The sequence below is a fragment of the Tenrec ecaudatus genome, chromosome 14 (genome assembly GCF_050624435.1).
Source record: "Tenrec ecaudatus isolate mTenEca1 chromosome 14, mTenEca1.hap1, whole genome shotgun sequence".
Classification (NCBI taxonomy): domain Eukaryota; kingdom Metazoa; phylum Chordata; class Mammalia; order Afrosoricida; family Tenrecidae; genus Tenrec; species Tenrec ecaudatus.
Window position 1 is genome coordinate 89,396,908 of NC_134543.1, and position 25,676 is coordinate 89,422,583.

Here is a 25,676-nt window from a genome sequence, read left to right on the forward strand (position 1 = left end):
CAATGCAACGTGTTGTTTGAGCTCTTGACTGCTACTTCCGTGAGCGTTGATTGTGGATCCAAGCAAGATGAAATTTTTGACAACTTCAGTCTTTTCTCCAATGATCATGATTTCTGTTGTGCTGTGGTGGCTGGTGTGTTGCTGTGATGCGGAAAGCTATGTCACTGGTGTTTCAAATGCTGGCAGGGTCACAATTGCTAGATACATCATCTTTAAGGACAATTTTAAATCATATTCTTATACAGAGCTTCTCAATAATGTTTGCCTGCAAAATTCAAGCCCAATTAGCTGACCCAGAATTTATGGACTAATGTGAGCCCTGAGGGCATCGTGCACTACAGGTTGTTGGGCTGCTAACTGCAAGGTTAGCAGTTAAAAACCACCAGCCACTCTGCGGGAGAAAGATGAGTCTTTTTAAAGAAAATGCTGTTTTGTTCACGTGTCAATTTGACCTGTTTCAGTAAAGATAAGTAAGTATATAAGAAAACTAGTGTTAAAGACTAGTTTTCAAACAAGCAGCTATATAAGTGAGGTCTCAGCAAAGTCTACAAGGAAGAAGCACACCAGCTTGTATGACCCAAGGATTGTAAATAATATAATCAAAATCTAAAGGAAGGAATAGCATCAGGCTATGGATGACAGTGGAAGTCCAAAACCCATTTATAGGATCCATACATGTATTGAGCCACAAACATTTCAGAGTCGATTATGGCAAACATAGGTCAAAATGCATTATCTTATCACTTGATCTCCTTTTGGACCCATTTTAAAGCTCTTTCCATTAAAAAAGTTACAAAAGGGGAACATTAGTTTATATTAGCACTGATATTTTAGAAAGTTGAGTGTTAAAGTTAATAAAATTAGATGTCTGGGACCAACTTCTCAATTTATGCACAAAGATCAAATTTATCTCTTGTGCTCCTTGTAGTTTGTAAAAGCTGTGTGGTAAAGAGACTAAAACCAAATGTTAATTACTGTTTCTGTTAATGGTTTTGAAGTCAAACTAGATATGAACTGGTTTAAGAAGACTATTAGAAAGGATTAGACTGGCTTCGCGGCAGCGGCCCAGGCGACTCTTTTGAATGGAATCGGGCTGATTCATCGCCGGTTCACAGGACCAGAACCGGGCCAAGTGTGAGCCACCGTTGCCGCGCTTCGTCACGGCAGCTTCAAGCCAAGGGTTTAGACCGCGTCCTCCCGTCTTTCGCTCGCTTTCAGGTGAGAGGGAACAAAACCTTGGAAAAAATACGTCTGCCAGAATTAGCAAGAACTTAAGCTAAGCAGAAATTTATAAAATTCAGCAAATTAACACCTCAAGAGTTGTATTTACTGACCAGAAATATGGACAGACTTCTTAGACTTGGAGGAGGTATGCCTGGACTGGGCCAGGGACCACCTACTGATGCTCCTGCCGTGGACACAGCGGAACAAGTCTATATTTCTTCTCTGGCGCTATTAAAAATGCTAAAACATGGTCGTGCTGGAGTGCCAATGGAAGTTATGGGTCTGATGCTTGGAGAGTTTGTAGACGATTACACCGTCAGAGTGATTGATGTGTTTGCAATGCCACAGTCAGGAACAGGGGTAAGTGTGGAGGCCGTTGATCCAGTGTTCCAAGCCAAAATGTTGGATATGTTGAAGCAGACAGGAAGGCCTGAGATGGTTGTTGGTTGGTGTCACAGTCACCCTGGCTTTGGTTGTTGGCTTTCTGGTGTGGATATCAACACTCAGCAGAGCTTTGAAGCCTTGTCGGAGAGAGCTGTGGCAGTGGTTGTGGATCCTATTCAGAGTGTAAAAGGAAAGGTTGTTATTGATGCCTTCAGATTGATCAATGCTAATATGATGGTCTTAGGACATGAACCAAGACAAACAACTTCAAATCTGGGTCACTTAAACAAGCCATCTATTCAGGCATTAATTCATGGACTAAACAGACATTACTACTCCATAACTATTAACTATCGGAAAAATGAACTGGAACAAAAGATGTTGCTAAATTTGCATAAGAAGAGTTGGATGGAAGGCTTGACACTTCAGGACTACAGTGAACATTGTAAACACAATGAATCAGTGGTAAAAGAGATGTTGGAATTAGCCAAGAATTACAATAAGGCTGTAGAGGAAGAGGATAAGATGACACCTGAACAGCTGGCAATAAAGAATGTTGGCAAGCAGGATCCCAAACGCCATTTGGAAGAACATGTGGATGTGCTCATGACTTCAAATATTGTCCAGTGTTTAGCCGCTCTGTTGGATACTGTGGTACTTAAATAAAGCCGTGTACAAAGCGAACCGTGATACTGGCAGTGTCTGTTCCTCTATTGTTCCTACTGCTCAAAATCAAGGGACCTCTGAAGGTGTATTTGGTTAAATGTAAGACATCTGGCATCATTTGCAGCACTGTAACACCTTCGGTCTCAGTTGTGCAATTACTTCCGTTTCTTTAGTCAGGGTCTTTGCAGATTCCAAAGTTGTACAAGAATACATCAAAATGGACAAATTTTGTTAAGTTCCCATTTAATATTGGAATAAATCAGTAACACATATATTTTGATTGTTGCTTACACAATAAAATACATTTGCAATCTTAAAAAAAAAGAAAGGATTAGACTATTTTTCCTTCTTGTGAATGTTTCCAGGAAAATACTGGAATATTTTAATTGGGTTGTTATATGTCATTGAGTTGGTTCTCAACCTATATGATAGTCCGACTTTGTTGCCATTGTGGCCATTTCATTGATAGTGTTGTCATTGGGTTTCCTAAGGTGTAATTTAAACAAAATGTTTTCTTATGAATTGGGTGGAGATCTAAAGAATAGACCATTATTTTTACATTCAACAGTTCATACACACTTTGCTTCATCCTAGTCATTGCACTGCCACGTACCCCCTTCCTGTCTGTGCTTTCCTTTTCTGCTCCCCATTCTAACCCTTCTGAACTTTTTTCTTGGGAAAATGCTGTCCCTTTGATCTCAAATAAATGGGTGATTATTCTAAGTTGTTCATACCTCATAATGTTCTTGTACCCCTTATAGACCTGCTTAGTGTTTGACTGAAAATTGAACCAGGGGGTTGAATTCAGCTCCAGACATGAAGAGTGACTAAGGGTCATAGTCTAGGGGGTTTCAGCAGTCTTTGTGAGACCAGTAAGCCTGGTCTTTTTTATGATTGTGGGTTTTGTTCCACCTTTTCTTGCCACTCTACTCAAGGTGTGATCTTATTCATAACAGTTGTAGTAATAGCTGGACGACATCATATAGTTCTACTGGTCTTGGTTGTGAAGACTGATGTTCTCATGGCCAATTAGTCCACTGGTTTAATTGCCTAAGCTGTAATTAATTTTTATCAGGGCAAATTGCTGGGTCAGAGCCCTTGGCCAGGTTTGAATCCCTGGCCATTCAGTTAGCAGTTTAGTGCTTAACCATTGTACCACCAAGAGCCTTCTTCTGATTGGAGAGAGGAGCTCACATAAACTTGCTAGGATAATCATCTGTTTGGTTTACCTTAAGTCTTCCCAAAGATTCAACTGTGTATGTAGCCATTTAAGTAAAGATGTTATTTTAGTAATATGCTTTAATTTCGTTAAAACATCATACTTGTACTTGGTACAAAATTGAAAGCCCCAAAAAAACTAGTTTCCCTTTCAGTCCATCCCCACCATGTATGCCTCTCTTCAGAAGTTAGTATCTTGTGCATCCTTCCAAAGATAGAGAATATACAAGCAGAGACACACAAAAAGATGCACACACATACAATCTTGAGTGGTAGCATATGGTTCTGTACTTCTACACTTTCACCCCCCTACTTTCCAGTATGAGGCATAAACTGACTTTTAAAAGTCCTGATGTCCAATATTACTGATGATAGTGATGATAAATAACCACCTGGTTAACAGAATTTAGCTAATTTTATTTTCTTAATGTAGTATGCTCAGTGGAGCTGACTGTTAAAACTGAGGAAGAGGTATGGAAAAGTTTATTTCTACTTGGTATATAATGGTATTTTGTCATTTTAATTTTAGGGTGACACCATAGACAATTTAAATTCAATTTGTTTACAAATGACCTTAATTTATCATCATTGTACCCACTGAATTTCAGAAACTTATTTTTATTTTAATACTTGACTTCTTGAAATTGACATTATTTCTCCAACAAACATTCCACAGGAAACTGAATTAAGAGACAATCATATGGTGAAGTTTTATGTAGCCAACATCAAAGCCCTGAGGGTTTATTTCAGGTACTAGGGATTTTTTTTTGTACTAGAGATTTTGAGTTGTTCTGCATATAGAATTAGAATAACGGGGCTTAGTTTTTTTCATTTGACTTTGAATGCTATCAGGCTCTGATAACTTGGTAAATAATTTTCTCAATTGTAATATACTTAACAAGTATACTAGACAAAGTAGCCTGATGGGGAAACTGCTTCTGTCTCTCGACTTTACTTTTTATTTTCTCCTTAGGCTGTAATTTTATAAAATTATACATATATATATATTTCCATAGTACAATCATGTCAAACAGAATTGTACAGTTGCTTTACTTTTTATTCTTCTGTTGTTATTGTCTCCTCCCCCCAGCCCATGCTCCATCTGTTAACATTAATCAGATTAGATTTTGGAAGGGATTAAAATGGAACATGCCAACAGAATTTATCTTTGCTACTGTCATCAGTAGTTTCTCATGTACTTTATAAAAATACAGTTAGCACCCATTCACTCTGCCACTTTTTGAGTATGTGTTTGTTGTCATGAGTTTCCCATCATTTGCCCAAATATATGTGAAAAAGGAACTCAGAGAATCTTGTAAAATGTCTTTGAATTTGGTTTAACAGTAAGTGTGATGGTTAGAGTTTATGTCAACTTAATACACCTGTGTGAAGGTGTTGGTGGAATTCAACCTCTCAATCAGAACACAGCTTAATGATGTTTCCTGGAGATGTATGACCTACTTATAAGAGACACTGATCCCTCTCTTCTCCTCACCTTTCTTCTTGCTTGCATTCTGCATCTGGCTCTGGAACCTGCATTCAGTAGGCTCTGGGAGCTGTCAGCTCCTGCCATGTTCCTTTTGACCTTGGATCCACATGACTCAGCACCCAGGAGCCTGTGATCTTCCTTCTTCCTCCTTCACCTTCCTGCTTCATAGACAGTCAACTTCGTGAGTCTGGAGGGGCCTCTAGGTAGCGTCTCACTCGGGGACTTGAGTTGAAGTGGGCTGTGCCACTTCCTTGATCTAAATGGCTTTGTTGATATAAAGTTCGTGTGTGTGTGTGTGTGTGTCCTAGTTTTGTTTTTAAGCCTTTTTATTTGCTTTTAAGCTCTTACTTGTGATAAATTGTAACTACTTCTCCCGTGGTCACAAGATCTGTTCTGTTCCACATTTACTTTGAATGCCTTTGTTATAATACTTATTAAATTAAAATTCCACATTAAAATTCAGTGAAAGACTCTTAAGAATAATTCTTAGAATCTCTGGACAAGTCCTGTTGTACTAGCAGTTTGTACTAAACTGATTTTTCTAAAGTCCTTTCAGCCTCCCCCAAAGTAAAACAACAAAAACACTACCATTGAGTTGATTCTTACAATTCCACTATCTTTTTATTTCCTAGTTTAACTGAAAGAGCATGTTAAATCCTCAGGTGTAATGCCATGTTTCACAAGTTGTATGATAATTGCCTTTTTCCTCCCTTTTAAAAATCTTGGATTGTGGTGAAAATTTTATAGAACAAAACTTAGCAAGTATAAGGAAAAAGATACGAACAGGAATGAAACTAGTAGTAGCCATGATGGAGCTATAACATATAACACCAGAATTCTCCTGCCTTGGAACTCTTCTGTCACAGAATAGTGAAATTTGCTGACACTGTGAATCAAAGTGTTATTTACACCAAAGGCAATTTGCTTCATTTGTGATGTTTGTGTGCAAATAACATATGCGAGTGTTACATGTAGTAAGTGGATTGTTTTATCTAATCTCCATAACATTACTCTGAAAATAGTAATTAGGTAACTTGACCAAGATCCCATAACTAGTAAATGGTTAAAGCAGGACTGATTACATCATACTGCTTAGTCCTTTCAGTTTAATATATAAATCTTTTAAAAACAAACTAAAACTTAATATTGTTCATTGTCTGTGGGGAAGGTCAAATGTTTAGACATCCTCCCTGAAGGCAGGTGCTGCCAGACTGCTGTCTGATCCCACCACAGGGGTGGACCTGCTCCCTGCTGCTGGGGACAAGTTTGCTTCTCCCTGAAGCTTTCAACCATTAGCTTGCTTTCTGTAGGTGAGGTTTACACCCTCCTGCTAATAGTTCTTATGGAGATCCAGCTGCCATCCTGACTCTAGGATCTGCCCATCTGGCCACATGTGTACCCCCGATCCCTCCTCTTCCTATTGCGTGTATGTCCCCAGATCACCCCCTTCCATTATTGTATTACCTATAGCACAACCCCTTCCTGTGACATATGTCTTCACCTGTAATTAGGAGGCTTGCATGTTCCCGTAGAATATAAAAGCCTTGCTTAGCATTAAAGATTCTCTCTGTCCATGTGGACCACCAAGCGGGGCTGAGGTGAGCATGCTACTATGAAATGTGTCTGACTCCATTTATTTCAATATTTCTCTTCTATCTCTCATGCTCTCTATAACTTTACTATAATCTTTACTTATTGCTGTACAATAGCGCCTACCGTACCCGTAATGATGTGTGAGGGGCTGGCTTCCCCTAGCAATTGTCTGTCAAATTTAAAGGTTAAAAAATTGATAATACAGAAATCTTGCCAAGGATGCTGATATAGTGGTAATCCTCCAGCTTGGCTGGCATTAGGTTAGATGAGATTTTTTTAAACCCATGTAGAGGGTAGTTCTTCTATGACACATTTGTCACTTAGCTACCCAGTTAAAGTGTAACTATTTAAAACAGGAGCTTTTAACTATTGTTTCTCTGAAAATTAATTGACATGCTCTGGAAATACTAAATGAAGGCAACCCAAAAACCCCCTGCCATAGAATCAACTGAGACCATTAGCCTAAAGGGGTTCCAAGAATGCAAATCTTTACAGAAGCAGGCTGCCTTAGTTTTCTCCTGCAGAGCAGCTGATGAGTTTAAGCTACTGATCTTTCTTTAGCAGCTTGAGTACTTAATCACTGTGCCACCTGGTCTCCTTAGAGGAGGGTGACTGAGTCAGAAACTTTGTATCAATTTAGGTATAGGTTAGAAAGTGGAAAACAGATGAAGTGAAATTGTAACAATTTAAGATTCTGCATTGATATTGCTTTGTGTGAATATCATTAACTTTGTGAACCACTTTAATGCATGGAAATCATACATGCATTATGATACATTTTACTTTTTTAAGATCTTTGATAAAAAAATCGTAAATCATTTTACTGGTGGCTCATATAGCTCTTATTAAAATCCATTGTGTCAAGCACATTTGTACATATGTTGCAATTCATCGTTTTAAAAACATTTTCTTTCTACTTGAGCCCTTGATATTAGCTCATTTCCCCTACCCCCACCTTCCCTCAGGAACCCTTGATAATTTTTAAATTATTTTTATTTTTTTCATGCCTTACACTGACCGATGTCTCCCTTCACCCAATTTTCTGTTGTGCATCCCCCTGGAGGAGGGGATTATATGTAGATCATTGTGATCAGTTCCCCATTTCTCCACCCACCTTACCCTTTCCCTCCTGGTATTGCTACTCTCATTATTGGTCTTGAGGGGTTTATATGTTCTGGATTCCCTGTGCTGCAAGCTCTTATCGATCAAAATATTTTAACATGTGTAACATCTTTCTTATTTGAAATCTCTTATTTGTATTGACTTGTAAACCAACAATTATTTCTGGTAACTTTGTTTGGAAGAGCTTTATTATTTCAAAATCTTTACAATCATAATATATTACAATCATAATATATGGCCCAGTTATATTTTTTACTCAGGGAAATAATCAGATATGTTCAGATACTTTAAAAAATGTTCACACTGTTTTCAGTAATAACAAAGAAAAATAAACTTGCTTCCATCCAGTCAATGCTGAACATATCGACTCTTGTGGGTTTCCGAGACTGTTACCTGTTGACAGGAGTAGAAAGCCCAGTCTTTGTCCTGTGGAGCTGCTGGTGGTTTTGAACTGCCGATCATGGTGATTGCAAATAGCATGTAACAAATTTGTCATGCGTGTTGCGCTGCTGTTTGAAGCTGTGCCACTGGTATTTAAAATAGGGCCACCCGTCGTGGGCAGCGTTCAGTAGAACTTTTAGATTAAAACAGACCAAGAAGAAGGAAGAAATGAGCCGTGTGTAAACTTGTGAAAAGCAGAACGTACACAATGAGATAGAGCGCTGGAGGATAAGCACCCCTCGGGTTGGAAGTGACTTAAAGTATGACAGGTAAAGAACTGCTTCCCTAAAAGAGTCGACCTAACGTTGTGGATGGAGCAAAGATTTTGGTACCTTCATTTACTCACTTTGGCACAACTTACAAATGAGAAACAGCTGAAAACATCCATTGATAATTAAAACATTGAATGCATGCAGTATGGATATAGGAAAATTGGAAGTTGTTCCAAATGAAATGGGACTCATACTGGCTGATATTCTAGGCATTCATGAGCTGACAGGTTTGTGTGGGCCATTTTGAATCTCACAATCATATAGTTCACTGTGCTGGAAATGACATGCTGAAGAGAAATGGTGTTGCATTTATCATCAGAAAGATCACTTCGAGATCCATATGAAGTACAATGTCAGTGGACCAACAAGAAAGACCAGTTAATAAAACTATTATTTAAAATTTCATACCAAACAACCACTAAAGCCTAAGATGAGGAAAACGAAGAATTCTATGAGCCTTTGCATTCCAGTATTGATCAGACATACAATCAAGATGAGTTGAGGTTTACTGGTGATTGAATTGAAATAGTTGGAAACAAAAGAGAAAAAATTGGTAGTTGGAAATAGGGCCTTGGTGACAAAGGCCTTGGTGACAGAAATCATATAGGAGATTACATAATAGAATTTTGCGAGACCAACAACTTTTTCATTGCAAGTACTTTTTAAAACAACACAAATGGCAATAATATACATGGACCTTGCCAGGTGGATTACATAGGAGTAAAATTGACAATCTGTAGACAGAGGCGAAAGATTCATTATTAAAGACCAAAACAAGGCCAGGGTTCAGTTGTGGAACAGATCAACTGCTCCTATAGAATGGACTGTTAGCTACTCCTATGTAAATTTGCGTGATGCTGAAGAAAATTAAAACAAGTTAACAATAGCCAAAATATGAACATCAGTGCAACATACTTGAATTTAGAGACCATCTGGAATAAATTTGACTCTGAACATGAATGACTAAAGCCCAGACAAATCATGGGAGAACATTGAGAGGATCATACATGAAGAAAGAAAAGGACACTAAAAAGACCAAAATAGATGTGTGAAGAAACTCTGAAATTTGCAGAATTTGTGGAGTAAAAGAGCTGAGCAAAAAATTTCAAAGGGCAGCTAAAGAAGACAAAGTAGAACATTACAGTGAAATATTTGTAGCCCTGGAGTTAAAAGTCTGAAAGGGAAGAACACATCCAGCCCTTCCCAAACTGAACTGAAGAAAAAATTCAAGCCTTGAGTTGAAATATTGAGCAGTTATATGATGCAGGAAGCATTAAGAGAAGATGAAAGAACTGCAGAGCATTTGTACCAATTCTCATTGGTTGGCATGCAGCCATTTCAAGAGGTTCATACAGCATAGGTTCACCCTCGTGATGATTTCGTGGGTTAATATGTATGGGTAGGTTCAGATGCACACTTTAAGTATATTTGGTCGGCTATATTTTAGAGCAGTAAGCAAATACTTGCCTACTGTCCTCACATAGCCAGTCAATATTCAAATTTTCCTTGATTCTTAATATTTTTTTACAATTTTCATTGTAAATTAGGGTCTAAGCAATATTCACATGTTGTATTTAGTTGACAGACTTAAGACTCTTTTAGTGCATAGATTCTTCCTGTTATTTATTCTTGCAAGTTATTTGTTAAGGAAATTAAGTCATGCATCTCAAAAATAGCCATTCTCTCCATTTTTTTTGTCTCCCCATGGTGGTATTTAATGGATTACCCTGTCTTCTACACTTGGTTTAAACTCATAATTAGTAACTAGCAGTTGAAGTTTGATAACATTTATGTTACTGGCATATAAAGTCTGGGTATCTTCTTTGTTATCTTAAAATTGTTCAGTGGGTTTGGATTTTATCAGTATGCGGTCTGTCCATTATAAATTTCTTCATCAACTTCTCAGTTTTTGCCCACATTACAGATTCATCTTGTGTCAGGCAGGTTGACTAGAGAAGCAAATTCATAGACACTCATGTGTGTAAGAGAGAACTTAATATTGAAGAGCAACTGTTACACTAAGAAAACATCCCAGCCCAATCCAGATAAAATACATAAGTCTGATATTACCCCATATATTGATGTGAGTCCATAAATTCCTCTCTAACACATGCAATGATACCAAATGCAGGAAGATCACAGGCCAATGGGTGAAAAATCTTATAGATCCAGTGGTGGTGGGAGCACCTCAGCACTGGTGTGGGTCACCATGTGGCTCTTCCAGCTCCAGGGCTGTGGCTCTATCACCGTAACTCCATGTGGCTTGTCAACAGGAATGCCTCGAAAGGAGACAATCAGAGCAAAAGTGTGTCTCCAGCCTCCAGGGAGGAAGATAGAAGCTCCTAGAATCCTCAGGAGAAGGCCATACCCACACAGATGCCTCATTGGCTGTGACCTGATTGACAGGCTAGACACCACCCCTTCGTAAGTTGACAGATTATTTAACTGCCACAAATCTCTTACCCCACATCTGTGCTGAGAGCCCATCCAACCCACACAGCTGAGCAGAGCAAGAAGAAAACCAGCAGGGCTTAGTCATCAATACTTGAACAAATATATATTCTAGATACTTTGGGGAACATTTAAGGTACTTCTAGGCTAATAGGTGGACTGGTTTCCTGAAGACAATTGATTGAATGTGGGCCTAGTGCAGCATTATTTTTCACCTCTAGCAAGTGGGTATGAAAGGTTCAAGGAGGTTAGTGAGAAGCCCTCAATGACATGTGTTCTGCACCACAATTTTTAAAAGCCAGATATTGAAGTATCATTTACATGAGTTTTGACATGCACATAGTCATGTAACTACTATCAAGGCTCAGAAAGTTGCTTCTTGCCCCTTGGCAATCAGGCCCTGTTTTCCTTGAGACACTAGTAATCTTGTTTTTTCCTGCCCCCATTTTATCTTTAGACTCCTATATAAATGGAATTTTTAGTATGTAACTTTTTAAGTCTGTCTTTTTTCACTTAGCATATTGTATTTGATTTGTGCATTTTGTGTGATCCATTTATATTTTTAATTGTTGAGTAGTTGGTAATTTTTATGGAAAAATAGTGGGAAATTAATATAGGAAAGTAAATAAGTAGGAATTATACATCCCATTTTTCATGCAATAAACCTAGCTTATGCTTATTTTTTCAGGATAATTTTCAGTAGTGTCTCTTTGTAGGTGATACTTTATGATCTCTAAATTGAAGACATCTTAAAATGAGTTCATACTCCACCTGTTTGTCAAATTTTTCTTCTAAAAAGTACCAGAATTATACATATATTTTATGTAACATAGAGTAATAATAGCAGTAATAGCTCACATGTCTTTTTATTTTGACCTTCACAGCAAAATTTCCACTTTACATTTATGAAAACAGATTTAGAATAAGTTAAATAAGCTGCCAAAAATAGAGAACTAAAAAGTAATAATATCTTTCTTACCCACTTAATCTTTAATTCCTCATATTAGTTGGCAGACATTATATTATGTTAAGAGTATTGGCAATGGAGATAGAATGCCTCGGCTCCATGCTTTGAACAGAATTGACTTGATGGCAGCGGGTATGGTTTTTTGAAGATCTGCATAAACAGCATGCAGGAAGGCCTTATCTGATCTGCTCTGACTTTCCTATCACCGCAAGGCAGAGACCAGACATACGTCCATTTTCCATCATTCTTTACCTATTCTAACACTAGTCGTTCCTTCTACAGTACTCTACTTCTAAGCTGGGTTCAATAATTCATTGCAATGGCCACCTAGAACGAAACAAAACATAATTGGGGTTTTATAATGAAGTTAACAAGTGATCACAAGTTAGGATCAGTAAACAGTAAGGACGCTGTCACTGGTTTCTTCCGTCCTCTGTCTCTTAGCCTCATAGTCTCTTGGCTTAGGCCTCTGTAGCCGGGAAGCCAGTGCATGCTCTCTATAGCACTGCCCCATCGTCTTGGTGGTGTTCTTTTGTTGTATCCCGAGGTCTCCTTCTTAAACCTGTGGTCTCTACCTGCCTCCTTTGGTCTGATCTCCATGCCTCATCCTCTAGTCTCAGCCTCCCTGACAAAATCTCTCTGACTTGAGATTTTGAATCTGCTCCACATCCAGTGGTTGTAGGATTTTCTCTTCCTGCTGAGAGGGCTTGTGGTAATTACATAATCTGGTGTCAATTTGGGACTTGAGAGGATTACTAGTGAAGGGGTGGAGTCTGGCCTGTCAATCAAGTTATAACCTATAAGGCCTCTGTGTGGGCATGGCTTTCTCTGGAGAATTCTGGGAAATCTGAATTTTTTTCCTCCTTTGAGGTAGTAGACACTCTCTCTGCTGACTCCCTGAGACATGTTCTACTGACAAGACACATGGCACTACACTGATAGATTCTGTGCCCTGGGAAATGGAGAAGCCACGTGGAGACCCCTGCCAGCACTGAGATGCTTACACCCTCACTGGATCCAAAGACTTTCTATCCACTGGCCTGTGATTGTCCTGCCCTTGGCATCATTGCATATGTTTCGTGAGTCTGAGAAGGACTTTATAGATTAGTATTGGACATATGGATAATATCGGACTTATGGGCTTGGACTGTACTGGGTTGGGATGCTTTCTTAATGTAAAATTGCCCTTTATATAAAATTCTGTCGTACACACATGAGTGTCTCTTTGAATTTGTTTCTCTGGTCTACCCAGACTAACACAGGGTTCAACCTCGTAGTTGGGAGAATGCTGCAACCAAAAATAAGCAATCTACTCTATTTGTGTTATACATGGCCTCATTGCATGATCCAATGAATCATTTGGTGAAAGTTACAGAGACATGGATAAAAGAGCCATATTAAGAAATTTCACTTCACTGCAAGGTCACAGTGTGTGTGTGTGTGTGTGTGTGTGTGTGTGTGTCCACCTTGAGGATTAAGTGACCTTGAGGGAGTTGATTCATTGTGGTCTACCAAGGGAGTTGATGTAAGGGCCAGTTCCTCAGAGGTGTAGGCAAGCTAACTACCATAAGGAACCTGGAGCAGAACAAGTCCTTTGAGCCTGAGGTCCCTGTGTTGAACCTCCTGGGCACAGAGAGAGCTGTAAAACTGAAGATGGAAAGAAATGGCAGAAGTAGTATGTATGTGGCAGGAGCCAAAAGACTGGCACGAGGCAGCTGCAGTGGGTTTGCTGACCCACCAAGCAAGAGCACCGGGTACCTTTGGATAAGTCTTGCTGGTGGACACTTGTCAGTGGAGCTAGAGTTGTAACTAACCATTTCCAAGCAGGGCAGAGGCTCAGAGAAAGTCCTGTCAGCTGGCATTGCCGAGAGAACCATCTGCTTTCAGGCACAGCCAAGAGCTGTCTTACCAGGAAGCTGTCACAGATTGAAGGACTGTAGATATCCTGTCTCAAGTTGTAGTCTGGAACTTCCCTAGTAAACCATAATTGTGAAAACCAGCAGTCCCTAGATTCTGAATAGCCAATTTACAGACAACTCCTACCTTGCCCTTTAATATTAGGTGAAATTACCCTCACTTTAAAACAGTTGAATCACCTTCTCTCCCAGTAGATTCTTCATCACAATCACCTTTACCTGTGCACATGCAGCTTTTAAATCATTGAAAAGCCTTCAAGCTTTTTCGTGTACTAACCAAACAAAGTCCACTGCTGTTGAATGGATTCTGAATCATTGCAACTATTGGACAGAGTAGATCTGCCCCGTGGGATTTCCTTGACAGTCGTCTTCATGGGAACTTATCACCACCAGGTCTTCCTCCTATGGAGCTGCTGAGGGGTTCTAACTGGCGGCCATTCTGCTGAGTACTGAACTGTTGCACCATGTTCCTAGTGTATCTTCTTAGTAGCTTAAGACTCAGGAAAATCATTCCCTCAAAAAAAATTAGGTTATCAAATAAAGGAAATCGTATAGGGAAGTAAAGCTGCAAAGAAAACCTGTATTTCAAAGAGTAGAAATAACTATTCAAATATCTTTGAACAGCAGAAGGAAATCTAAGCATTACTGTACTGCAGAGCTTTCAATGGCTGAATTTTTGGAAGTTGGAAAATTCCAATTTCAATAGCAATGCTAAACCCCATTTGTTGCCATCAAATCAGTTCTGACTCTTGAAGACTCCATAAGACAAAGTAGAACTGCTCCATAGGCTTCCCAAGGTTGGAATCTCTGGAAGCTGTGGAGCAGGTTATGGGTTCAGGCTGACAATTTCTGGGTAAGTAGCCGAGTGCTTTACTACTAAGCCACTAAGGCTGCTTTTCTAAGGTCTAGTTCTTCATTTCTTGGGAAGTTCAGAAATTATCTGCAGCCTTCCTACTTAAATTGTGGTTCATGGACCAGCTGCTGTTCGAGCACTATAGTCCCTAGGTTATGAATTCAGGGATGAAGCCTAATTGAACCCAAACTTCACAAATTCTTCATAGCAATCAACTTCATGTGTTGCATGTGCACCTTTTAAATCATTGAAAAAGCTTCCAGTTGGTTCACAGTCCAACACATAACCACTACTCCACCAGAACGCCACCAATTTTGACCTAGCAATGGCATATTAGTAAGGAAAATATATACAAGGTAGGGGAGAGGCTGGGTAGTATTTTCTTCTCAGTATAGAGAGAAATGAATTGCTAAAGAGAAAGGAACAAAAAGAATGGTAAGGGAATAAAATAAGTCAGGATAGGGTATGATTTATGAACCCTGAGGTTCAGAGACAGCCCCATACAGTGATGAAAGTTGAGAAGAGACAGTTGGCCTGTCTGACTCTGATGAACATCATCATACTATAAAGGCTCCCTTATAGTTGCTAGTGACCTTGAAGATATACAACCCCCCCCCCAAATGAGGGCAGAATAAAAATAAGAATGCAAAGGGTTAACGAGAAAGATGAAGCTAAAAAGCACTCATTGTAGAAATTTGGCAGGAAAGGGAAACAGAAAGAATATAGGAGTTGATAGGGGAAACATGAGTATGTTTGAAAGCAGGAGAGGAATCAGTTCAAAGGTAGAAATTGAAGATACGAAAGTATGTGTGGGAGTAAAGTTCCAATGGAAGACAAGCACAAGCACTGAAAATAATTAGATGGAGTTGTCCTAATTTTGGAAAAGTTAAATAGATTCTTCTATGAAATGTTTCCTCTCAATGTGGGTATTTATACTTTTTCACCCATTTACTGCAAAAGAGTTATACATTAAGCCACTTTTTATAAGATAATGATTTATTATATTAAAGTATTGCTTTCATATTATAAAAATAATTCATGTTTATTGTAAAATATACAAAAACCATATAAATGAAAAATGTTATGCTCCTATCAGCAATAAATATCCCTGTTTTTTGGGTTTTTTAAAAAAATTTTTAAAATATCCCTGTTTTATCTTGAATATAGCCATTAGAATGGCTAGATCTTATGATATATTTTATTATATACATATAATAAAATAAGAGTTATACATTAAGTTGTCCTTTTTAAAAATATATTTTTGAGCTTTCATTTCATGCAAATTTTTTTAACCTTAGCATGTATAAATTTATTCTCTCAAGTTTGAATTCAAGGTTCTAGCTCTCAGGAACAGCGTTCTCAGCTGTGTGAGAAGCTTTCCCTTTCTTCTCAGTGTCTGTGTGCTCAGTGTTCCTTGAAGATTGCCATGTATTTTGGCATCAACCTTCTCTTGGGTCAAGGAGGTTCTCATCTTGGGGACAGGGAATTCCAAGTCCAAAGGATACACTCTTTCCAGCTTTTCTGTCCTGGTGGTATTGAGACTTCTCTTCTGCTGTTTCTCTCTCTCTTTCTCTTTCTTTTTTACCGCTTTTAAGATAAAAGGTGATGTATGGCACACTCCAGGTAAATTTTCCTTAGATCAGGTCTATGCCCAGAATAAGTGTATTTTATGCAGCATTTTTGAAAACAGTATATATATATCTATGTGTGTGTGTGTGTATATATATATATATTTTTTTTAAGGCTCGTACAACTCTTATCACTATCCATACATACATCCATTGTGTCAAGCACATTTGTATCTATGTTGCCATCATCATTTTCAAAACATTTTCTTTCTACTTGAGCCCTTGGTATCAGCTTCTCATTTTTCCCCTCCCTTCCCCACCCTCCGTCCCTCCATGAACCCTTGATAATTTATAAATTATTATTTTTCATGTCTTACACTGTCCATGTCTCCCTTCACCCACTTTTTTGTTGCCCATCCCCCTGGGAGGGAGTTATATGTAGATCATTGTGATCAGTTCCCCCTTTCTCTGCCCACTTCCCCCTTACCCTCCTCGTATGGCTACTCTCAATATTGGTCCTGAAGGGTTTATCTGTCCTGGATTCCCCGTGTTTCCAGCTTTGATGTGTACCCATGTACAAACTCTGGTCTAGCCTGAATTTTAAGGTAGAATTGGGGTCATGATAGTGGCGGAGAGGAAGCATTAAAGAACTAGAGAAAAGTTGTATGTTTCATCGGTGCAGTACTGCACCCTGACTGGCTCGTCTTCTCTCTGTGACTCTTCTGTAAGGGGGTGTCCAATTGCCTACAGATGGGCTTTGGGTCTCCACTCCTTACTTCCCCTCATTCACAATGATACGATTTTTTTGTTCTGGGTCTTTGATGCCTGGTACTTGATTCTATTGACACCTCATAATCACACATAATCACACAGGCTGGTATGCTTTCATTTGGGTTTTGTTGCCACATGTTTATCTTCAAGCCTTTAAGACATCAGATACTATATATTTTGATAGCCGGCCACCATCAGCTTTCTTCACCACATTTGCTTATGCACCCACTTTGTCTTCAGCCATCATGTTGGGAAGGTGAGCATCATGGAATTCCAGGTTAATAGAACAAAGTGTTCTTGCATTCAGGGAGTACTTGAGTAGAGGCCCAATGGAAAACATTGTTTTTTGCATTCCATTTTAAGTATTGAGTTCCTTTATTTGGATTAACCTTGGCTTTCTAAAAAAAATGCTCCTTGTCCTTTATTGGTGTAAATTTCACATACAGATTGACAATATTTAAAATTTTTCATTAGATTAGAAAATAAATACCATGGATACTTACAAGTTATTTCATTATTGTTATAAAGCTACCCCAACTCCCCAAATCTTTCATAGTTGCAGATATTCAAAATAGAATGTTAGGCCATCCAACTGGTGGTGGTCACTTCCTGAGGGTCGCCTGTTTCCTATCCAACTACTCAATTCCCTTTTTATCACTTTGGTTTTGTTTTGGAGTTTTTTTCCTAACCTGATCCAAATTCCATTATTAAACATAAGTATTGCCGTAGTCAGGTTCTCTAGGCCCTATAGGCTGAAAATTTCCTCATTACTCTTATTTTTACCCCCCTCTGTCCCTCTTTTATTTTCTTCCCCCTCTGAAATTCTTACTTGAAGTAACACATTCAAATTTACCCATCCCTTTCACTTTTGAGGTACCACATAGAGAAAACAGATTTGCCATCAAAATTTACGAATCCCATGGTGAGCCTTAGGAAACAAGAGGTTACTTGTATGTGTTAAGGAGGGTTAGGAAATAGGGCTCCCTTAACGTTTGTTTGTCTGTGTAGCTATTTGTTATCTCTTCAGAAAAATTAGTACTCATCTTATTTGGCTTAAATGGCATTATGAAGTTTGGTTATTTTAGGTTGAAAATGTCTGCTTTAGTAGGGACTGCACTGGCTTCTATTAATAAAAACATACGATAGAAAATAATGGATTCTGTATTCTGCCATTACCTATCTAAGTGACTTTGTTCTGGTTACTTGATCTCTCTGGATTAAAAGGAGAGAAGAGGATGAAACTATAAATCCTAAAATTTGTTTTTTATTATATTTTATTATAATAAGACAGTGATTATAAACTGTTTCTAGCCTGAAGACCCCTGGGGATACCATACGTGTCCCTTGTAATCGTGGCAGTGGCCGTATGGTTGTGATTGGAGGAGGGTCTCTGATACAATGAATATTAATCAGCAAGATTTTTGTTATGCAGTTATGCTCCCCCCCCCCACCCTGCCGCCCACCCTGCCCCTTTTTCCAAGGAGGAGAATGAAATTGTGAGATTTTGATGATTATTATTTAAATAGTCAATGTACAATAGTATAATAAAATAAAAAAGAAAGCTTAACTAAATTTTATCCGGAACTGTACCTGTCTCATGAGTATTTTTCATGTAGCAGAGAGGGAGTATCTGAACATTTAGAGCTATTTAATCTGTCAAATTGCCAGAAATTGTGATAGATCTTATAGCTACTCTGTAAAGATTCATCCTTCCATCTTCTATATATTGTATTTCCACCTTTCTGCCCCCCAAAATACCTGAAGCAATCATTGTATGTTATTTAAGAAAATAGTGCTCTCTGTTCTATCTCCTAGTTTGTTGCATGGTTGGGACTGTGAAGGGAATCTTAAAATTTTGCAGGTGCCATTCAAGATCTACTTGATCTCTCTTTGCCTGGAGTCGCGGAGGAAGGGAGTCAGGGATAGGAGGAGATGGCTAATTGCCTCTATGAATAATTGCCTCCTTTGCCATAGACCTTCAAAATCCATGCTCATGGAAGCAGCAGTCATGAAATCAAAAGACACACTGCGTTTTATAAATCTGCTGCAAAGACTCTGTAACATTAAAGAGCAAGGATATCATTTTGAGGACTATGGTGTGCCTGACCCAAGCCATGATATTTTCAATTGCCTCATATGCATGTGAAAGTTAGACACTGAATAAGGAAGACGAAAGAATAATTGGTGCATTTAAATTGAAGTGCTGGCAAAGAATATTGAAAGTACCACCAAACAACCAAATCTGTCTTGAAAGAAATATGGCCAGAATGTTCCTTAGGAAGTGTGCATGGTGAGACTTTGTCTTACATACTTTGGAGAGATCATATTAGGAGAGATCAGTCTCTGGGAAAAGACATCATGCTTTGTAAAGTAGAAGGGCTACGAAAAAGAGGAAGACCTTGATGATCTGGATGGACACAGAGGCTGCAACACTGGGTTCAAATATAGCAACAATCGGGAGAATGGCTCAGGTCTGGGCAGTGCTTCATTCTGTTGTCTGTAGGGTCACTGTGCAACAGAACCAGTTCTCTGGCACCTAACACCACCACACCGGATCCAACTGACAGCAGCAACTTGAACAATTAGATAGGACACTTAGGGAGCCCTGAGTTTGTTACTGGGGCGGGAACAACTTGGAAAGGAAGGTAAGAATGGTTGTGCGACTCAAAGTATGTCATCTGTGTCACTGAATTGAACTCGTAGAAACTGGAATTGGTATATGTTCTGTTATGTATGTTCTCAAGAGTAATAAATATGTTTTAAAAATTGCACTGTAGCCAGTATTTAGGATACCATGTTCAGGTTAACAAAATGTCCAAATAAATAAGAGGCTAGTGTTTTGGACTCTTGCTATCCTTAGCCTTTGCTTTTATTCTCTTAAGATCTTGCTTCTTTTATTTTTTCTCATGAAAAGATTATCTTTTCTCTTTTATATAATCACCGTCTCCAACCCTTCTTAATCCCATTTCAGATTCCTACTCTTTTTGTGTATGCCTTCATAGATACAGCACTACAATCATTATATTAAACTAATTTCAGTAGTACTATCAAATACTCTTGAGCAAAAGGGCGATCCTATATTATTGCTGGAGAGAGGTGTTAAGAAATAAGTGAGACACAAAGCAAAATAGAATGTGTAGTATGTAAACATTTCTATGTGAGAATTTATCACTACAATTTTGAACATTTCCTTCTCTTTTAAAACCTTTTTTTTATGACAAATGCATTTATTGAATTGATTTTTTTTGTTTTAAACGTTTTATTAGGGGCTTTAAAACCTTTTTTAAAAAAAGAATATGAATTAAATTTCCCTAAGTGAAGGAATAAAATATAAATATTATGTGTGTTTAAACAAAATTCTTATAATGAATAAATATACTATATCATTATTAAAATTTTTTTAAAACTTTTTTTCCCCCTTTAAGGGTCATCCCTAGATGGAAGGAAAAGCCTCATCCTTGTTTTATATGCTAACTCTTGAAATGGACAAAAGTCTAGTTCTTTTTAGTACGATGACTCTGCGGTCTTCTTTTTTTTAATCATTTTATTGGGAGTTCTTAACAAGCTCTTATAACAATCCATATTATCAATTGTATTAAACACATTTGTATCTATATTGCCATCATTTCCAAACATTTTCTTTCTACTTGAGCTCTTGATATCAGCTCCCCTTTTTTCCCTCCCACCCTTGTGGACCCTTGATAAATTATAAATTATTTTTGTTTTCATATTTTACGCTGTCTGCTCTCTCCTTTCACCCACGTCAGTTACATATCATAGCATTCACTTATTGTGAGTGTACAATTTACTAATTATACATAATTGTAAGTAAGTATCACCATAATCTAATTGTAGAACATTTACATCATCAAAAAAAAAATCTTATGTTCCCATTTGTAGTTACTCTCTGCTCCCAATCCAGCCCTAGTGAACCACTAATCTGTCTGTATAGATTTTTCTTTTGTGGGTTTTAATATAAATAGAATCAGATATTATGGCTTTTTGTTTTGTTTCTGTTTCTTAGTCCATACCTGTAATAAATATATATATATTTTTTATTGCCCAATAGTATTTCATTGTGTGGATATACCATACTTTTGTTCATCTGTTTACCAGTTGACAGACATTTGAGTTATTTCTGAATTTTGGCTATTCTGATTTATGCTGTTTTGAATTTATGCGTATACGCCTTTGTATAAACATATATATTTCATTTCTCCTGGGTAAATAAATACCTATGACTGAAATTGCTGGACCTTATTGTAAATTTATATTTAACATTTTAAGAAATTGCCAAACTATTATTCTTAGAGATTTATATGACCTATTACCCACTAGCTATGTATGATGGTTTCAAGTTCAATCCTTCTCAAAGCTTTTAGTGTTCATCTTTTTTACCTTCATTATTAAATTGCTTGTGTGTATATATATATATATATATATATATATATATATATATATATATATATATAATCACAATCAGTTCTAGTATTCCCTCTCCTTTCCCCTCTCCTGCATTCATTGTTTGTTCCCAAATCCCCTTCACCCTCCCTGTCTTCCACTCCCCACCCCCACATCCCTCATAAACCATTACATCAGTTATTATCTTGATGTATCTACTCCTTTTATGCTTCACAAACTGGGAAACCCAACAGAAACAATAAAAAACAAGGTGGTAAGGATAAAACAATAAAAATATATAGTTAAAAATACAAATAATGAGTAAGAAAGAAAAAAACCACCATCAATATTTAAAAAGCCAGGGAGGGCATTTTTGTCCTGGAACAGCAAGAAGTACTTGAGCCTAGAATAAATTCAGCTGTGTCAAGTGGGAGGTCAGCTGACTAAGTATCAAGTTTGATCCAGCACAATCAAGTTTACAATGTTCTCTGTCTGATAGTAAAGTTGTTCAAGACCCTTGCCTGTGACTAGAGCGGATCTGCCAGGAGCTTAATCTGACTAGACACTCTGCAGATAGATTTTGGGCTCCCACTGTCCTCCAGAGCCTTCTGCAAATTGGATGTTCATAATTTAAGCTCTGATACTTTTCCCTTCATTATTTTTGGATTTTGTTAGTGTCATCTTTGGATCGCACAAACTGGTGTGCTTCTTCCATGGGGACTTTGTTGACATCTCACTTAGATGGCTGCTTGTTTGAATACAGCTTTTTAAGACCGCAGGCACTATTCCGGTTGATAGCTGGGCACCATCTGATTTCTTCACCATACTTTGCTGTAGCACCCTTATCTTCAGTGATCATTTCATGATGATGAGTATCGACCAAGGCCATGTTACAAGGACTAATTGTTCTTGCCTTGGGGCTGGAGCTAAGTGGGAGTCCAGAATCCATCTGCTTATCCATCTGCACAACTCTGGTTTACTTTGGCAGTTGTATTATGACAAATCAAAACCCCGTAAGACCAACTACAACAACAGCACCAAACCAACCAGCAAAAAAACAAACATGGAAGAAAAGCAAACAAATGGCAGAAAAACAAAGAAACAAGAAAAACTGTCATTCATCCCCCTGGGGTATAAGGCAATTGCATTGATAACATCAATAATTTTTCCAAGGCTAAAAAACTTTTTAGAAGCACATTGTCTCACCTTTCTTCCACAGAGTTGCTTATGGTTTTTAACCTTGAATTTAGCTGTCAAACCCTCAACAGTACCACCAATTTAATGCCTTAATGTAACATTTAATATATGGTTATTGATAATGAAAGTGGGGAAATCAATATCTTGTTTTGAAAAAATATATAAAATATTTTTATAACTGGTTGAAACTAAAGAAAGAGGACATAAGGTCTGCAATTTCTTAGAATGCCATGCTTTTTGTTTCTGTTGTATTTAAGATTTAAAAAAAATTTATATATTAGAATTTTGTTCTCGGAGAAGAAAAAATGAGCTGATACCACGGGCTCAAGTAGAAAGAAAATGTTTTGAAAGTGATGATGGCAACATAGATACAAATGTGCTTGACACAATGGATGTATGTGTGTATTGTGATAATTGAGTTGTACAAACCCCCAATAAAATGATTTTTTAAATTAATTATGTTCTCTCCCTCATTGATGTGTTTTTTTGCTTAGAAGGGACATGCTGTATATTTGTATGTTAAATACCATATATACTTGAGTATATAAGCTGACAAATATCAGCTAGGTACTTAATTTTACCACAAAAACTGCATTAAAAATGTGCTGAAAAACTTGGCTTGTACACAAGTGTATATGGTAAATGATGGACCTCTTTTTTTTTCTCCTCTTTTACATTTTGTATTTTCTATTTATTATTTTTCTTTTGTTGTCTAGGTATTTAAGAGATTATGGCATCTGAAACCCACAATGTTAAAAAACGGAACTTTTGTAATAATACTGAGGATCATTCCATTGATCTTCCCAGAAAAAGGAACTCTAATTTCACTAATAAGAACATGAAGGAGGTAAGTTCGTGGTTTCTAGGTAACAACTGAGAAATTTAAACTGTAAAGGCTGTACATAATTATGATTAAATTATTTAAACAATGGAAGAGTAATAATGGATTAAAGAATGGATAGAATCAATGAAATGTTGAAAATAATTTCTGTTCCCAAAGTTCAAGCTTATTGACCACACTATTTTGATAGGACATTATTTGGATATTTAATAGTTAAAGAGGGATCTCTGAGATATGTTCAGCTTTTCAAGGCTAATTAGTATAGATATAACTTCTTTTAACTCATTGAAATTAGCTCATTCATTAAGCAAGCACCTAGTGAGTATATGTGGCATATCATAAGTGTAATATATGACTAGGAGTGAAAATGAAGAGTTATACCCACAGTATTGCAACATAGAAAGCTTTGATATGAAATTTTTAGCTGTTGATATCAACCACAAAGTTTATATAACTCCATTAAAAATGTAAATATGTATAATTATTTCATTTTCAGGTTAAGAAATCTCCAAAACAGTTGGCTGCTTACATAAATAGGTAAGGGTAACTTTAAACTTTGTGGGAAACAAAAAATACTGGAAACTGGGGAAGAGTGAAGACAGGGAAAAAAGCTATTCTTTTTCTATCATAATAATGGTTGCCTTCTTATCATACCATTCCTGTGTGCCAGGGACCATGGCTAAACAGACAAGGGGGATTCAGAAACTCATGGAAATTCTCCGTTATCTTTTCATTTCATTTCTAAATGAACTTTTTGAAGTCTTCTCATGCCTCAAGAAAAGGACTTCATTGATGAAACTGTTGAATTGTGTGATGCATGGATTATGGCCCAATAAAACTGCTTATTAAAAGAAGAAAAGCAAAGGCCATCATAGTTGACAAACGAGATCAGTGGGGATGAGGGAAACTCAATGATGGGTACAATAACCAAAGCACTGGACTCAAACAGCAGTGATCCTGACGATGGCACAGGACTGGGCAGTTCTTCGTCCTTTTATACATACGGTATCAGAGTTGGTAAAAATAGAGCCCGCTGAGATCTATTGACATAGTTGAAACAATAGGCACAAACATTCCAATGATCACGAAGTGGCAAAGCACCAAGTAGCCCTTAGCTTGATATACTTAAGGTCACCTGAGCCCCAGCCAACTAACAATAAGAACATACACTGAAAAAGTGGCAAAAATGGTTTTCCTTCTCAAATTGACATTAGGATGTTGGGATCCCTGAAGCCCTTTCAAGGAGTTTGTGTTGTTAAAACTATTTTTCCTAATAATAGCAAGCCATTATTTACTTTCTTCATTTCCATTCTCTTGGAAGTAACTGCAGTGTTTTTTCTAAGTTTGCATTACATCTATTGTCACAATAGATTGAATGCAAAAGCAGATAGAAGAATTAGGTTATCTTCTGTGAAGCCAGGTATTAGAGATTTGCATAAAACAGAAAATAATGCCTTTTTTCTGATATGGGGGGGGGGGGCACGGTATACTTAAAGGGTCCTGAGACCAAAAGTTTGCTATTGGCAAGTTAAGTTCTGACTTTTAACAGTTGTATGTACAAACACATGAAACACTGCCTGAACCTGTACCATCCTCAAAATGCTTACTGTGTTGGACCCCAGTGGTGGGTCCGTTCATCTCACTGAGGGTCTTTATCTTTTTCGCTGACCTGCTATGAAACATAACAGCCTTCTCTAGTGATTGAGCCTGATAATATATGCCCAAAGCATGTGAGACCAAGTCTCTCATCTTTGCTTCTCTGGAGCATTTCTGGCTCCTGCTTCCAAGATAGATTTGTTCATTCTTTTGGCAGTCCATGGTGTATCAATATTCTTTGCCAGCACCACAATTCGATGCATTAATTCTTCCTCCGTCATCTTCAACTTGCATTTATATCTGAAGCAATTGAAAATACCCTGGCTTAGATCAGGCGTACCTTAGTCCTCAAAGTGACATCTTTGCTTTTTAACACTATAAAGGCATCTTTTTGTCGATGTGCACAATGCAATATATCATCTGATTGCTTGCCTGCTGCTTCCATGGGTGTTGATTAAGAAGCATAAATAAAATGAAATCCTTGACAATTTCTTTCTTTTTCATTTATCATGATATTTTTCCTTGTTTCAGTTGTGAGGAATTTTGGTGCTTTTTACACTGAGTTAAAATTCTTACTGAAGGCTGTAGTCTTTGACATTCATCAGTAACTGCTTCAGATTCGCTTCATATTGTGCTGCAAGGTGTATTGTCTGCCACCAAGGCTTCAAAAAGTCCAGCATTGTTTGCTCAGCATATAGCTTCCATG

General features: G+C 37.7%; 1 protein-coding gene and 1 pseudogene across 1 annotated transcript in view; both read left to right on the forward strand.

Annotated features, from left to right (window-relative positions):
* Window positions 1-25,676, forward strand: part of KATNBL1 (katanin regulatory subunit B1 like 1) — a 55,929-nt gene that overhangs the window by 12,365 nt on the left and 17,888 nt on the right. The window contains exons 2-3 of the mRNA XM_075531235.1: window positions 23,250-23,380; window positions 23,871-23,911. Coding sequence (XP_075387350.1) covers window positions 23,264-23,380; window positions 23,871-23,911 — 158 coding nt within the window. The 5' untranslated portion in view covers window positions 23,250-23,263. The remainder of the gene's footprint in view (window positions 1-23,249; window positions 23,381-23,870; window positions 23,912-25,676) is intronic.
* LOC142425943 (26S proteasome non-ATPase regulatory subunit 14 pseudogene) lies at window positions 1,184-2,524 on the forward strand (annotated as a pseudogene).